Raw genomic sequence first — 14,285 nt, forward strand, 5'->3', positions numbered from 1 at the left:
AGAGTATTCTACGTCATTGGCCCCTTACTTAGCTTGCATTTATCGCAAATCCCTCACCCAGTGCAAAGTTCCAAGGGAGTGGAAAAAAGTGTACTTAAATAAGAAGGGTAAAAGAATGGACTCGAAAAATTACATACCAAAATCCTTAACATCGGATTGCTGTAGAATTGTTGAACATATCTGAGTTTGCATATAATAAATTACATTGAGATGGAAAAGCTTCTGTCCACAAAATAAGAATGGCTTTAGAAAGCACCACCTGCGTGAAACTCAGCTTGCCCCTTCTCACATGACATACTGCAAACCATGGGTGAAGGGCAGGAGGCAGATTTGATATTCCTAGATTTCTGGAAAGTGTTTGACACGGTGCCATACTGCAGGCTGTTATTGAAGGTCTCAGAGCATATGGATTAGGTTCCCAGAAATGGGAGTAGCTTGAAGACTTCTTAAGTAACAAAATTCAGTATGTTTTCCTCAGCAGCGAGTGCCCAGAGATATGTATATCATCCACACTGTGGTGGTAGGGAAAGTGTTATCATTTAAAATGACAGGAGAAGGATATGAAATGACTTATAGTTGGCGTTATGAATGACAGCTCACTCTAAATGCAGAAAAATTTAATTAAGGCTTATGAGTAGGGAGAAAAATCCCATAATGTTCAAATACAGCATTAGTAGGGTGCTGCTTGACACAGTCAACTCAGTCACATACCTAGGTGTAACTTTGTGAAGCAATGTGAATGGGATGAGCACTTTGAGGATGGTAGCATGGAAGGCACCTGGTCGGCTTCAGTTTATAGGGTGAATTTTAGGGAAATGCAGCTCATCTACAATAGAAACTGTTTATAGGACACTAGTGCAACCCATTCTTGAGTTAGTTTGAGTGTCTGGGATTCCCACCAGGTCGGATTAAAGGAAACTCTCAAAGCAATTCAGAGCCTGTTTATAGGACACTAGTGCAACCCATTCTTGAGTATAGTTTCAGTTTCAGAGGTGTGTTGGAAGATTTGTTACAGATAGGTTCAATCAACATGCATGTATTGTAGATACGCTTTGTGAACTCAAATGGTAATCCCTGAAGTGAATACAATATTTTTTTCATGAAATGTTACTGAGAAAATTCAGAGAAGTGGCATTTGAAACACTGCGAATGATTCTCCTGCTGAAACAATTCACAAAAGGTCCACGAAGATAAGAGAAATTAGGGCTCCTTCAGATGCGTATAAACAGTTGCCTTTCCCTTGCTCATTTTGCAAGTGGAAGAGGAAAGGAAATCACAAGCAATGGTATGAGATACCCTCCAAAATGCACCATACATTGGCTGGTGGGGTATTATGTAGATATAGATTATTTCAGTGTACTGAAATAATGAGCGTATGGCATTGTTGGCCAGGAGGCCCCATGCGGGGGAGTTCGGCAGCCTTGTCGCAAGTCCTTTTTAGCTGACGCCACTTTGGCGACTTGCGGGTCAATGATGATGAAAATGACAGACACACTACACCCAGTCTCCTGCCGGGAATCAAACCCGGGCCCCCTGCATGATAGGCGGAAACGCTACGGAGGCGGACAGTGTACTAGAAACTCAGGTAAAACACTGCAACACAACAAACATAATTTCTGCTGGTGGCAAATCATCAGTTTATAGTCCAAATGTATTTTAGCAAGTTGTCAGTGTCCGAGCAAAGAGACACCCATCGACTTTTAAATTTACACCAAGAAGGTTAGAATATACGGGATGTTCTAGTCCCATTAACATAAAGCCCTGCACTCCATCATACTGTGGAGACCAAAACACTGTGAGTAGCACACACATATTGTATAGTGTCATTCAGTGAGATAAAAATGTAAATCTGTGTAGAAATGATTACTTGCTTTATCTAAGGATGCACAAACGGAAGCGAAATGCCTGCTGTTACTTTCTACCAGTAAATGCTATAGCTAAAATAATACTTTTGGTTTAAATATGGACTACTCACTTCAATGTTTTCAACAACTGGCTTCAAAAACTTTGATGCTTAAAAATATGTAGGTTGCCCGCCCCGTTAGCCGTGCAGTTTAACACACTGCTTTCTGGGCGGGAAGGCATGCCAGTCCCCGGCACGAAGCCACCTGGCGGATTAGTGTACAAGTCCAGAGTGCTGGCCAGTCTTTGGATGGTTTTAAGAGTTTTCCATCTGTCTCGGCGAATGTGAACTGGTTCCCCTTATTCTGCCACATTTACACTATGTCGGTGATTGCTGCGCAAACACTTTCTTGACATATGCATACACCGTAATTACTCTACCACGCAAACATTGGGGTTACACTTGTATGGTGTGAGATGTTCCCGTGGGAGGTGGAGGTGGGGTGGGGTGGGGTGGGGTGGGGGGGTGGGGTGGGGGGGGGTGGGGTGTCCACTGGGGGCCAAACTGTACAATAACCCTGGGATTAGTGTGGGACAGCGGTGGGGTGAGTGGACTGCTGTAGCCTGTTGCGGCGCTGTGAACCACTGAGGCTACAGCAGGGACGGAGCCTCTCCGTCGTTTTTAGGTCCCCGGTTCCATATAATATGTAGGTTCACGAAGGACTGTGCAAGGAAAAGCTGGTGCATAAAGGCACTGTGATGAAATACAGCACACCCATCAAATGCAGCAATATGCAGAGAGCATTCCCATAAAGCTCAATCTGATTGAACTTCCATATCATGTGTTCGCATCAGAAACTTGCATTTTTTCACTGTTTGTCTCGTACATACAGAATGCTATTTGCACTTTGATTTATAATAAATGATTTTAATGTTTCAGTGTACGATACCTATTTGGCAGAATTTGATGTTGAACTTGTTTTCCTTTGCTGTTGGCAGCTGGTGTCACAGCAGTCCACATCTTGTACATTTGATTTTAATGTTTACAGCTCTTTTTCATTCATACGTGATTATCCTGTTTTGTGCTAATTATGTTGGAAGACTTTTCTTTAGTTTTGGGAACTGCTGTTCCAGAAAGTAGTAATAATTTCTGTGTATCGCAAACTTGACAAACTGCTAATTTTGTTATTTTATACATCTGTTTATTTTCTATCATTGCCAAAAGATGTTTGCCTCAATCGAGACACACCACTTCGTGGGCATGGTATTCATATCAAGAAAAAGTTGTATAGCGTGTGTGAAGCACACATGCAATAAAGGGGGGAAAAAATCAAGCTTCTTAAGCAGCCGAACTCGCCTCAATCAGCAAAATATTCATTTGAATCGTGATAATGACCCTGCATAAGAAGAACTAGGCTCTAAGTAGAGAGGGCAAGTTTCACATAGGGTTTTAATGAAGGAACTCTTGTCTCGGTCTTAACAACATAGGTAACACCATCTTCCTTTATTTTAACCTCCTTGGTTTATACAGAGGCTCCCAGTCATAAGTATTCAAAAGACTTTCAGCAGCTGGAAGTACTGACCAATTTTCAAATGCTATCTAGACAGCTACACACCTATGTACAACTACGCTTGCCTCATGTTGCTGTCTAATATCATTATGACAGGAGAGAAGAAATATCACAACTCACCAACATACACAAAAATGAAAGCTATACCATCTAAAAGGACGAACTCAAATTATAAATAATTCTCAGTCAGGAATATCTAGATATGGCAACACTAACTTAAAATAAGTAAATAACATTAAAAAAGGAAAAAAGTAACAAGAAATTGTAAAGAGAATTATGCAATACAAAACTTACTTCAACTCAGGCATTGCAGTGTCAAAGTCATGGAAAACTTCAGGTAATGTAATGGCATTCACAGCAGCCTCGCGATGTTCTTCAGGTAGGTCCACCATCCCAGGGCGGAATGCCATCTTTATTTTCACAAAAGCTTCATTGCAGTCAGCAAGCAAATATTTTGCCTTGCGTGAATAAATTCGAACTACTCCAAGAAGCAAGTGACCAGAAGTTCGCAACGCCATTTTTACCTGTGAAACAGAGTTTTAACTTTTACAGTGTAATTTCTGATTTTTTAAATTTTGTGTGTGTGTGTGGGGGGGGGGGGGGGGGTGACATTCATAGAAATACAACAAATGATTTATGTCTGGATAAGCTCAATGAAATAATACTGATAAAGGGAACAAGAAAAAAACCATGAAATTAAATAACAGTTGAAATATTGAAGGTACCGACATACACAGCACTGATGGTGTAAAACAATGGTTTCATTATTTTAAAATAAGGTACTTGCACTGAAACACTCAGCATGCATAACACACAGCATAATAATTACAAACAATTTCTCACATTACAACATTAAATCCTTAATCCCCACAGCTAACTCCTCTGATAAAGAGTTTTTCATTATGTGAAAGCTTTTATGCTTGTATCACATATGAGCAAAAAAGATTAAGTACAACTGATAAAAACAGAGTATTATTTTGAGTGTTTGAGACCAAAGCTTCCACTTTCTGCACAAAAATGATCAGTTGACAAACCAAACAGGCCTACTGTTAAATAGAAAAATGAAACAAATCATACAGTTATAAGGCAACAGCCAATGTAAGAGAAATAACAGCCAATCACTTTAGGAAAAGGTACCTGTAGAGTTAAAAATTTGCGGACATTTCACAGAATGTGATAATCTGTAATTTAGTTCTGGTGTGAATGCACAGCAGTTTGAACTGCTTGTACATCTTTGCACCACAGGAAATTTTGGCTTGTTTCCCCATAGTTAGCAGACAACATGTAACATTAATCATCGACACAGAAGTTACTCTTCATTCAAAGGAAAAACAATAAAGTGTCAACTCGATTGATCAATAACACTCATTTGCTTTGACCCATAGTGTAACTACATTGTGTGACATCGAGGTGGCATACGTATTTGAAATGGCTCATGTATGCAGCAGCACTCTCTAGTGTACGACATTTGTCTTTCTAAACTGTTTGAGTGTCTTTAGTGATACCAGACGCCTTGAATCCTCTTTGTGATAATGATATTGGATGTGTTTGTGGCAGTTTTTTAGTGAGTTACTTTGATGTTGACAGTTGTGGGCATTGGACTCGTTTTAGCATTTGGAATATTAGTGTGGTGAATTGCTTGTGGTCGGATATTTAATTTCACATATCATTTTTTCTTTATCAAGGATATCACAACGAAGTTCACGAGTATGTTGCTGCATGCCACATATGGGGATGAGATATTGAGGACAATTAAATTCCTATAGCTATACGGAATTTAATTGCCAAGTTCGTGAAGTAGTATTTTTGTGGAGAAGGTATGGGATTGACCAAAGTTGCACCACAGACCTTGGGCCAGAGTGTGTGGTGTTGCTGGTAAGAGAACGTGTGGAGTTATATCTTGAGGGATTCCTGTTTTGAGAAGTCTAGGCTTGCTATTTGAGAGACTGTGTTGATGACCACAGAGTGTGTGGTGTTGCTGGTAAGAGAACGTGTGGAGTTATATCTTGAGGGATTCCTGTTTTGAGAAGTCTAGGCTTGCTATTTGAGAGACTGTGTTGATGACACATTATTTTTGCTATTGATGTGATGGCTGGCACTGGTTGGTACGTATATATTTGTGGTTGTAATTTTTTACTGTGTATGTATGGTATGTGTCTTTATACGCCTAACTTGGTGTTTCTTGTGTACTGAAACTAGTGTTCATGTAATTTTTTAAATGAACTTTTGGGTTACATTTCTGGTAATTACTTTGGATTGTGATTGGTAGGTATCAAGGAGTTGCTTTACCCACAACAGCAAAGTTAGCTTTTCGGTATTAGTTATATGAGCAAGTTCTGGTTTCGTGGTATTGTAGACATGTTAACTAATGTTTTTGATACTGCCTTCTGTTAATTTTTGTGCTTTCATTATGTGTATTGCTCTCGCCGTTTGGCTCATTATGTGTATTGGCCTCACCTTTTGGCTTGTTGCTGTGCTACATATTTTAGGGTTCCTGTACGGGCAACACTATTTTTAAATTGAGCTATTTGGGTCAACTGAATATGTAGGTACATCTTTTTTTCCCCTCCATGTTTGTTACATGGCACTTCGTAGTGCAATCTGTTTTAAGAGTTTTTCCACTAGTATTGGTCTTTCAAGTTGAACAATATAGCTCAACCAATGTTACGATACCAGTTACAGTGTTTTCCTCTTACTGTGTGTTTTTTGAAACTGTTGCATTGATTTCTTTATGTTATTGTCGCATTTTGTATATTTTACTGTTAATCTGATTTTATAGCACTATCAAAATGCTGCGAGATGTCGCAAGTCACGCTCATTAAAATGCTGCAGAATTTCAACACAGTCACTTGGATGGAAGCCTGAGGAAGTTTTGTCAGCAGCATAAGCCAAGAAAGTTGTTAGATGTAAACTAAATGCATTGTCTTGTGGCTGTCTCACTTTTTTACTAACAAATATTGTAAAAAAAGGAAAGGGGGATAAAGTTAAAACAAAAAGTAAGGACAATAGTAGCCACACAAGATACCACACACAACGAAACAGGGGAGAGAGTTATAGTAATGAATCACATCCTCTACAAAAGAAAACCAGTCTGTAGATCCAAGATGTAAATGACAACATTAAGAAGTAAATGAAAGTAACAGATAACAGTAAATACACAAAGAAAACTGTTTTAATCTAGAAAAAAAATTCATGTTCTAAGTACTCAATATTTGAAAACAAAATTAACTCAGCAAACCCAGAAAAAACTAATAATTTTAGCAGTCATAATGATGACTGATGTTTCCTCTACAACTAACATGGCAATAATAAGAAAACTGTGTGGGTGCTCATTAACAATCATGAGCATGCACTGTCTTACAGAACATGAGTATCAAGGAAATGCAGTATTACTTGGCTTCAAAAAAAGTACATCACTCAGAAAGAAAGTGCAATCAATGGAGTATGAAACAAAGTTTGTAACTGGATTGAAGATTTCCTGATACTGAGAAAACAGCAAGTAATTTTCGATGGACAGTAATGAACAGATGTAAAAGTAACACGTGTCTCACAGGGAAGTGTATTGCTGCCCTTGCTGTCCCCGTTGTACATTAATGACCTCGCAGGTTACACTAACAGTAGCCTCGAACTTTATGCAGATGATGCAGTTATCTAAAATCAAGTACTATTTGAATTTGGCTCTAGAAATATTTAGCTAGATCTAGCAACGATTTCAAAGTTGTATGAAAACTGGCAACTTGCTTTATAAGCACAGAAACCTACCACTGTGCACTTACCCAGTTGCAGAATACTAGTATCCTGTGACTATAGTACCAATGACTGAAACTGGAAACGCATTAAATCAGAGATATATCTGGCTATAACTTTTTTGGGTATAACAAATTGAATGATCACATAGGCTAAACTTAGGTAAAGCAAGTGGCAGACTTCTACTAGGAAGATGCAGTCAGCCTACAAAGGCAATTACTTGCAAAACACTTGTGCAACTCATCCTAGAATATTGCTGAAGCGTTGGGACCCACACCAAATGATATCAACACGAGATATTGAACATATACAAAGAGCAGCACAAATTGTCCCTGGTTTGTTTGACTCAGGGATTGTGTCAAGGAAATTCAAGAACCATACCCAGGCCACTGAAACTTTGCAATTGACATATGCATTTAAAGTTGGCAGCTTCACAGCTAAACAAGTGATGAACGAGGCACTGGGTGTGGGGCATGCACCAATCCCAGTGTGGTAATCGCTGCCAGTCGTAATGTCAAAGCTCCCATGTTGCTGGCTTTGTTTTATGTGAACAAAAACAACATGCATTATGCATGGTGTCTACTGTGTGCTTGTGTTGTACTGTGGTATGTTTCGCTGTGGTTTGGAAATTCTGATACTCAAGAAAAACTTCGTTTGCATACCTGACAATCTTTTGCGTCAAAGTATGCCGCTAGAAAGCGATGCATTGAAGTTACTACAGAGAACTCGTGGGTTTTAAGAGCAGGAGAAAGATTATGCAAGTATTCATGGACAGCCATCAGTTCCTGCCGATAATGTTGTGGAATGAACATCAAAAGCTCTAGAAATTGGAACAAAAACAGTAGTAAGCAACGGAGTGTTATTTCAAAAGTTGAAAGAAGTGGATGTGAGCCGTTGAGATTCTGAGCTGGGTGGATAAAATACCATATTTTAAGTGTGACAAGGAAAGAAGAAACACCAGCTTCACCCTGTCACCCACTTAAGATTCAGTTTGCAGGCATATTTATGCTTACTACAGCAGGAAAGAGTATCTACGGTAACAAACTTTTCAGGGGCAGGAAAACATCACCAAACAGTATGCTGAGAAGTACAGCTCTATATTACAAAGTGCTAGAGAAATTCGAAGTCCTGTTAGATATGGCTAATACTGTTAAGGCTCAAGGCAAATTCTTGCACAAAATTGCTCCCAAACACATCAATTCGATTTGTGTTTGTGATAATGACTATAAAGACGGTTTTGGCACTGATTCCTATTACAGTGACAATGAGGAGTTAGATGGAATTGCACCATCGTCATCATATAGTGATGAGTGGAAAGCTATGAACATCAGTTATTTATTGTGGCATTGTCACTATAAACTTACAATCTCAGTTATTGTTTATTTTGCAAACTATTTACCATATTGTTTTCAATATATCGGGCATTATCAAATGTTTATTTTCTGTATTTCTTTCCTCCATTATCAAAAGCATGTGTTTCACTATTATTGTATCTACTAATTATTCCATTATTTATTTGGTGTCATTATGGTAGCAAGTCAAAAAATAAATCTTATATATACCGTCATTGCTCAATAGCTTACATTTAGGAGATGGAACATAAAACCATATTGTCTGCTATGTGTACAGAGGCTCCTGTTGCAACACTGATATTGCAGGACAGCCTACCTAAAGTGACATAATGCGAACTTCCAAGTGCAATGTTTTGCTGGTATTGGTACAGTATTAACTGAGAGTGGAATGGCACTATTCTCAGACACGTGGTTACGAGAACTGAAGATTCTGCAACCTCTGTGAAACATGGTCAGGGTGAAAAGAAGAAAAAAGTGTGTTTCCTCAAGGTGAAACCTACCCAAAAACAAATTAATTTCTCCGGAATGTGCATTAGTCACTTGCAGACTACGGATGTATACAGAGAACTGACTGTTTACAACTGACTGAGAGCAGTTGGAACAAAAAAAGTCTCAACCAGATACACATTGGAAAAGCACACTGCTCAAACAAAATACAATATTGTGTGTTCCTTGTAAATCCATGACACAAAAAAGCAAAACACACGACAAATAAAATTCAATAACTCTTTTCTTACCAATGCAGATCATAATCACGAAAGAAGAATAAGATATGAAATTATAATTTGATCTGTACAGTACAGTCCCATTAATCTGAACTAATTGGGACCGGACCTTGTTCGGATTAGCCGGAATTACGGTGACAAGCTTCTAGAATCAAATATACAAAGCAGATAAGTAGGTACACCATGGTAACAAATGGGAACAAGTGTAGGAACAATGGCTCCCTCTCACTCCCTGCCCTTGATGTTGTGCATTGTTGAGACCTTTGTAGTGTCTGAGGTCACTGGACTGCCAGTTGGCTCGCAAAGTGTTACTTATCAATCGCTGGCATGCATAACAGTTGTATTGTATTCGTTCAGGTGTAGTAGTGTACATATTTTCATCATGAGTAAACGGAAACATACAATGTTAACTTGCAAAGGAAAACTGAATGCTTTGAGGAACTGGGTGCTGGTAATGCAACCATTTGTGATTGGAAGAAGAACCGAGTGAAGCTTTAACAGTCTTGTACAATGTCTCCGGGAAAAACACTCGAAATTCGGCAGACTCTGAAACAGTGCAAGTATGAGAAAGTGGATGAAGCTCTTTTCCTCTGGTTTACGCAGGAAAGGGAAACTCCTTTGAGTGGAGCACTGGTTCAGAAGACTGTTTACCTGAATAAGTTAATAAATGGTGACGAGTCTTTTAGTGACAGTACGAGTTGGTTGGACAGATTCAAAAAACGTCATGGAATCCATCAGCTAACAATTACTGGAAGGAAGCTTTCTTCTGACCGTGACGCAGCGAAGGAATACTTGGGTGAGTTGGAAAGAATGATAAGAGAAGGAAAGTATTCTCCCAACGAATTTGTAATGCTGACAAGACTGGCCTTAATTTTAGGGCATTGCCAACAAAAAGCCTGGCACCAAAAGCAGTAGACCATCCTCCTGGTTTTAAAATGTGCAAAAATTGTGTGACTTTATTAGCGTGCTGATTGGCAAATCTGCTAGGCCCAGAACTTTTAAAAACTGCAACATGAAGTCCCTGCCTGTATATTATTGCAACCAGAAAAGAACATGGATGGATTGTAAGCTGTTCAAAGAATGGTTTCACGGCCAGTTTGTTCCCTCTGTTTGATGGTTTTCTAAGGAAAATCATTTGTCTCCCCGTGCAATCCTTTTGATTGATAACGTGCCATCTCACCCCAGCACTGACGAATTATGTGATGAGAAATTGTGCTGATGTTTTTGCCACCAAATGTTACACTGCTTCTACAGCCGATGGACCAGGGTGTACTGCAAACATTAAAACTAATTTACAGAAAACAATTTTTAAGAATGCTGATCCAAGATGACAGCAATCCTTTACTGGACAAAAAAAAAAAAAGACCAATGTGAAAGATGTTGTTTATTGGGCCACTGAAGCATGGCTGAATATTTCAGAAAATACTCTTGACAAAATTGTGGACATCTCTCAAATATGATACAGATAATCCCTGGATGTGAAGAAGCTAGTGAAGGAGACGTAGATGAGTTGATGGGGCATGTGTGGAGAATCTTAATGATGCTGATTTAGTTGCTGCTGTGGTTCAAGACCAGGAAGAAGTGGACTGCTGTGACGGAAGTGACAATGAGGCTGAAAGCGACACAGGAGAGCTGGTGCCATACAGTGACACAGCAGAAGCCCTTGACCTTGCACTACGTTATTTGGAGCGACAGCGCCTCGCAACACCTGCTGATTTGATGTTTATGAGATGATGGCACAACTATGTGTCATATAACAAACTGTCTTCATTACGCCAAAAAACAATGAGCTTTTGTCATCTAAAAAGTAGGGATAAAATGCCCACTGTATTTTAGTTTGACAGCTTTTCTTGCATTGTTTGAATGTAATGTTTTCTTGCCAATTTTTCTAATACAAGTTCACTGTACACTTACAATTAAAACAGTTTACATCACAGTTTTCCACATCCAGAGTAACATTTTTCATGTTCAGATTGTGGAGATTCGGATTGGGGGGACTCTGCTAAAGTTTGTAACACTGGCATTAATTCAGAAAATAAACACAGATAAACAACACTACATTTCGTTCCCCTGTCAAACAGCATACCTTTGGTTGTAGAATTCCATCAACTGATTTCTCAATATTAGTTTCAAATACATGAGCTTTTGTCAACTTTTTGTCCCAGTGCGCTGCCAGCCATATGCGGGCCAATGGGCCCTTCTTGGCCAAAACAAAATGAGCGTAAAACATGACAGCAAAATATCTGGCTGCCACTTAGTCTCTCACACTGAAACAAAACACAATAAAAATTAGTAACACATTTATGTAAATGTTCTGCATAAATTCTCTCCCTCAGCATAAAAAATAACATAATAAGGCCTATGTGAAGAAAATATTTGAGGAATCTATCACGGATAGCAATTACCTGTGTACAGTTTACACTGGTAACTCATCACACGCATTACATGTAGTTATATATCTACTGCAGTTAAGCTACATGTACATTACATGCACAATGCTGTTAAATCGAATCTGTAGAAGGGGGATTACTGGGGAGAAGCATGCAACTAAGGGCTTTGTCAACATATTAAGTATTTTGTGAGAATTATAGTTAACAATCAACAACTAAAATTTATAATAACCACAAAAAAATAGCGACAACATTTTTTTACGTTTTTTATTTGTAAATAGTTCTAAATGAGCTACAAAAGATTTATAACGCTTTGCTGGAAAACCACATGACTTGACATGACATAGAAGCAGCACACCTGGCTTGGCACTGAAATTCATCACTTATGTTTCCTGTAGGGCGCTCAAATTATTCACTGATCGTAGCTACAGCAAGTAAACAAGAATTATTTCATAGCTTGCGGGCACTTTCTCGTTCCAACACTAACAGAATATACAATGTTCTATCACAACTGAACATGTTAACCGTCGAAATTTTTAATAGGGCTATAAATTTATCTTCCTGCGAATATTACACGATCTAATAAAGAGATATATACTAAAATAATACTTTATTAAAATGTAACGCTGATCAGGATGTTCAAAAATGTAACATCATTTTCCTATTTACAACTGCCACATTATAAACTTGTACATACCACTTAACACATTCACTTCAGCTGCCAATACTAATGCCAGAATACAGATAAAACCACGACATAATTTTATCCTAAATGCACACCTGGAATCTTTCGTACACTTTGATGAACACGTATTTGGCGCCTAATTGTTACACAAAATACAGTTATCGTTTAAGTAATTGAAGCAGACATGGATTTACAACAGTGATTACGCCACCTCACTACATTTGAGATAAAGCAAACTTACAAGAAAAATACCGAAAACTTGCACTTCAGCTGCTTCGCATCATTCTCGTTGCATCACAGTATCACACTCACTTGATTCGTAAACAAACTAAACAAGATGGCGTCTACGTTGACAAACACGGGCGCCAGTTTCAAAATTTGGGCGGGTCAATGTTAACCGGCAAATAACGAGATCTCGTATCGATTGCCATAATATAACATTATCGATTACTAAAGTTAAAATTAAAGAATAGACAAATATTAGGAATAAAATAATTATTTTTCTGTTTTAGAATAAATTCTAGAATGATTATATCCTGAGAACAAAATAAAGTAAATATGCGTTTGAAGGAAAGGAAGTAAAGTCTCTGTCTTCACAAGATGTCTGCTTCCCAAACGCTAAGCTGGTTTTGGATTAAAAGAGAGGGTGACGTGGAGTAGAAGTACCCGAATTTTTATCACAACACCAGTAACAATATATTGCTAATTGATTCGAGAAATAATACTATGAGCAGCTGCCTGGTGTCAATTATATTAAAGGAGCAGTAAAGCACCATGTAATAAAAAGGAAATATTGTCGCGTGAGAAAGACCTCTTCATAAGGTAGGAGCGGGGATAATGATGGAGGCACCAGCGAAACGATTATGTTTTTGGCGTTTTTCTGCACAGCAATTACTTTGGAACTTGGCACATAAAATTATTTGCAATCCGAAGATTTTCGTCGATGACCTGATTGTAAATGGGTGCTCAGGTATGACGGTTTGCGATCCAAATGTCAATGAGACAGGAAGACAATATTACCACAACTAGTTGGACGTCAGTTGTAACAAATGCTGAAAAGACTGGCATGATAAGAACTCCAGGAAGGACTCCTACTGTTTCACGTTGGCCTTGTAAAATTACAAGAAGCCGTCTTCTTTGGAAGTAGAGGAATAATGTGTGGCTCTAGAATGTGTAGGCCCTGCTAAATCCATTTTTGGCAAGGTACAGGGAATTGCATGACAGCGGATACTTACCAGTGTACCACATATTAGAGTTTCTTCCCAGTCCTTTAATGTATTCAGAGTGAGAAGAATAACTATGTTGGTAACAGTTCAGTGGACATCCTGATCAATCATTCTCTGTACAGGAAATGCATTATTTAAATTATCTCTTGTGAAGATCATTAATACCTGTTCAGACTGTTTTCACAGTAAGAGAGGGGCTACTTTTATGTTGTGTGCTAACCTGAAACTTATAGATGTGGATAACTGCCTCCCAGAGGAAGAGCGGTACTAGTTAAGCTACCCTACCATGTCTCATGGACAAATTGAAGGCCTAAGTCAGTCAGTGGTGTGTAACATGTCTAAAATGAAATGGTAGTTGAGCAATTCCACAGTTACGGGTGTTACATGTACACAACTAAAAATTAGGAAAAATAATGTAAGGAAAAATATTTATTGAATTTAATATTGAAAACTTTTAAGACTTATATTATATTTCATGTTAGAAATGTTGATACTGGAATTGTTTTATTGTTCTGGTTATAAATCAAAAAAGTAGTGTTACGGGTGTTACCAAAAGTAGACCTGGCGCCTGTTATGAGTTAGGGAATTCTCTAATTTCTGCTAACTTGATGAAGTTTTTATTCTTGTAAAACAACTGTTAAAAGGTATTGCCCAAAATTTTATTTTGAAATATAAATTTTTATTTTTTTGGACATCATAACTCAGTATATATATATTTTTTGCTTTTACGGGTGTTACATTAAATGT

At 38.3% G+C, this 14,285-nt stretch overlaps 1 protein-coding gene across 3 annotated transcripts in view; it reads right to left on the reverse strand.

Moving 5' to 3' along the window:
- Window positions 1-12,673, reverse strand: part of LOC126181811 (double-strand-break repair protein rad21 homolog) — a 67,480-nt gene extending 54,807 nt beyond the window's left edge. Inside the window, exons 1-3 of one of the 3 annotated variants that reach the window (XM_049924802.1) lie at window positions 12,554-12,673; window positions 11,324-11,504; window positions 3,708-3,937 (exon numbers count right to left, since the gene is read on the reverse strand). In XM_049924802.1, the coding sequence (XP_049780759.1) occupies window positions 3,708-3,937; window positions 11,324-11,467 (374 nt within the window). In that variant the 5' untranslated portion in view covers window positions 11,468-11,504; window positions 12,554-12,673. Of the gene's footprint in view, window positions 1-3,707; window positions 3,938-11,323; window positions 11,505-12,324; window positions 12,524-12,553 lie in introns of those variants that run through there. The other 2 variants (XM_049924803.1, XM_049924801.1) reach the window with 2 other exon arrangements.
- Window positions 12,674-14,285: the final 1,612 nt, after the last annotated feature.

Source organism: Schistocerca cancellata, chromosome 1 (assembly GCF_023864275.1).
Source record: "Schistocerca cancellata isolate TAMUIC-IGC-003103 chromosome 1, iqSchCanc2.1, whole genome shotgun sequence".
NCBI classification, from domain to species: Eukaryota; Metazoa; Arthropoda; class Insecta; order Orthoptera; family Acrididae; genus Schistocerca; species Schistocerca cancellata.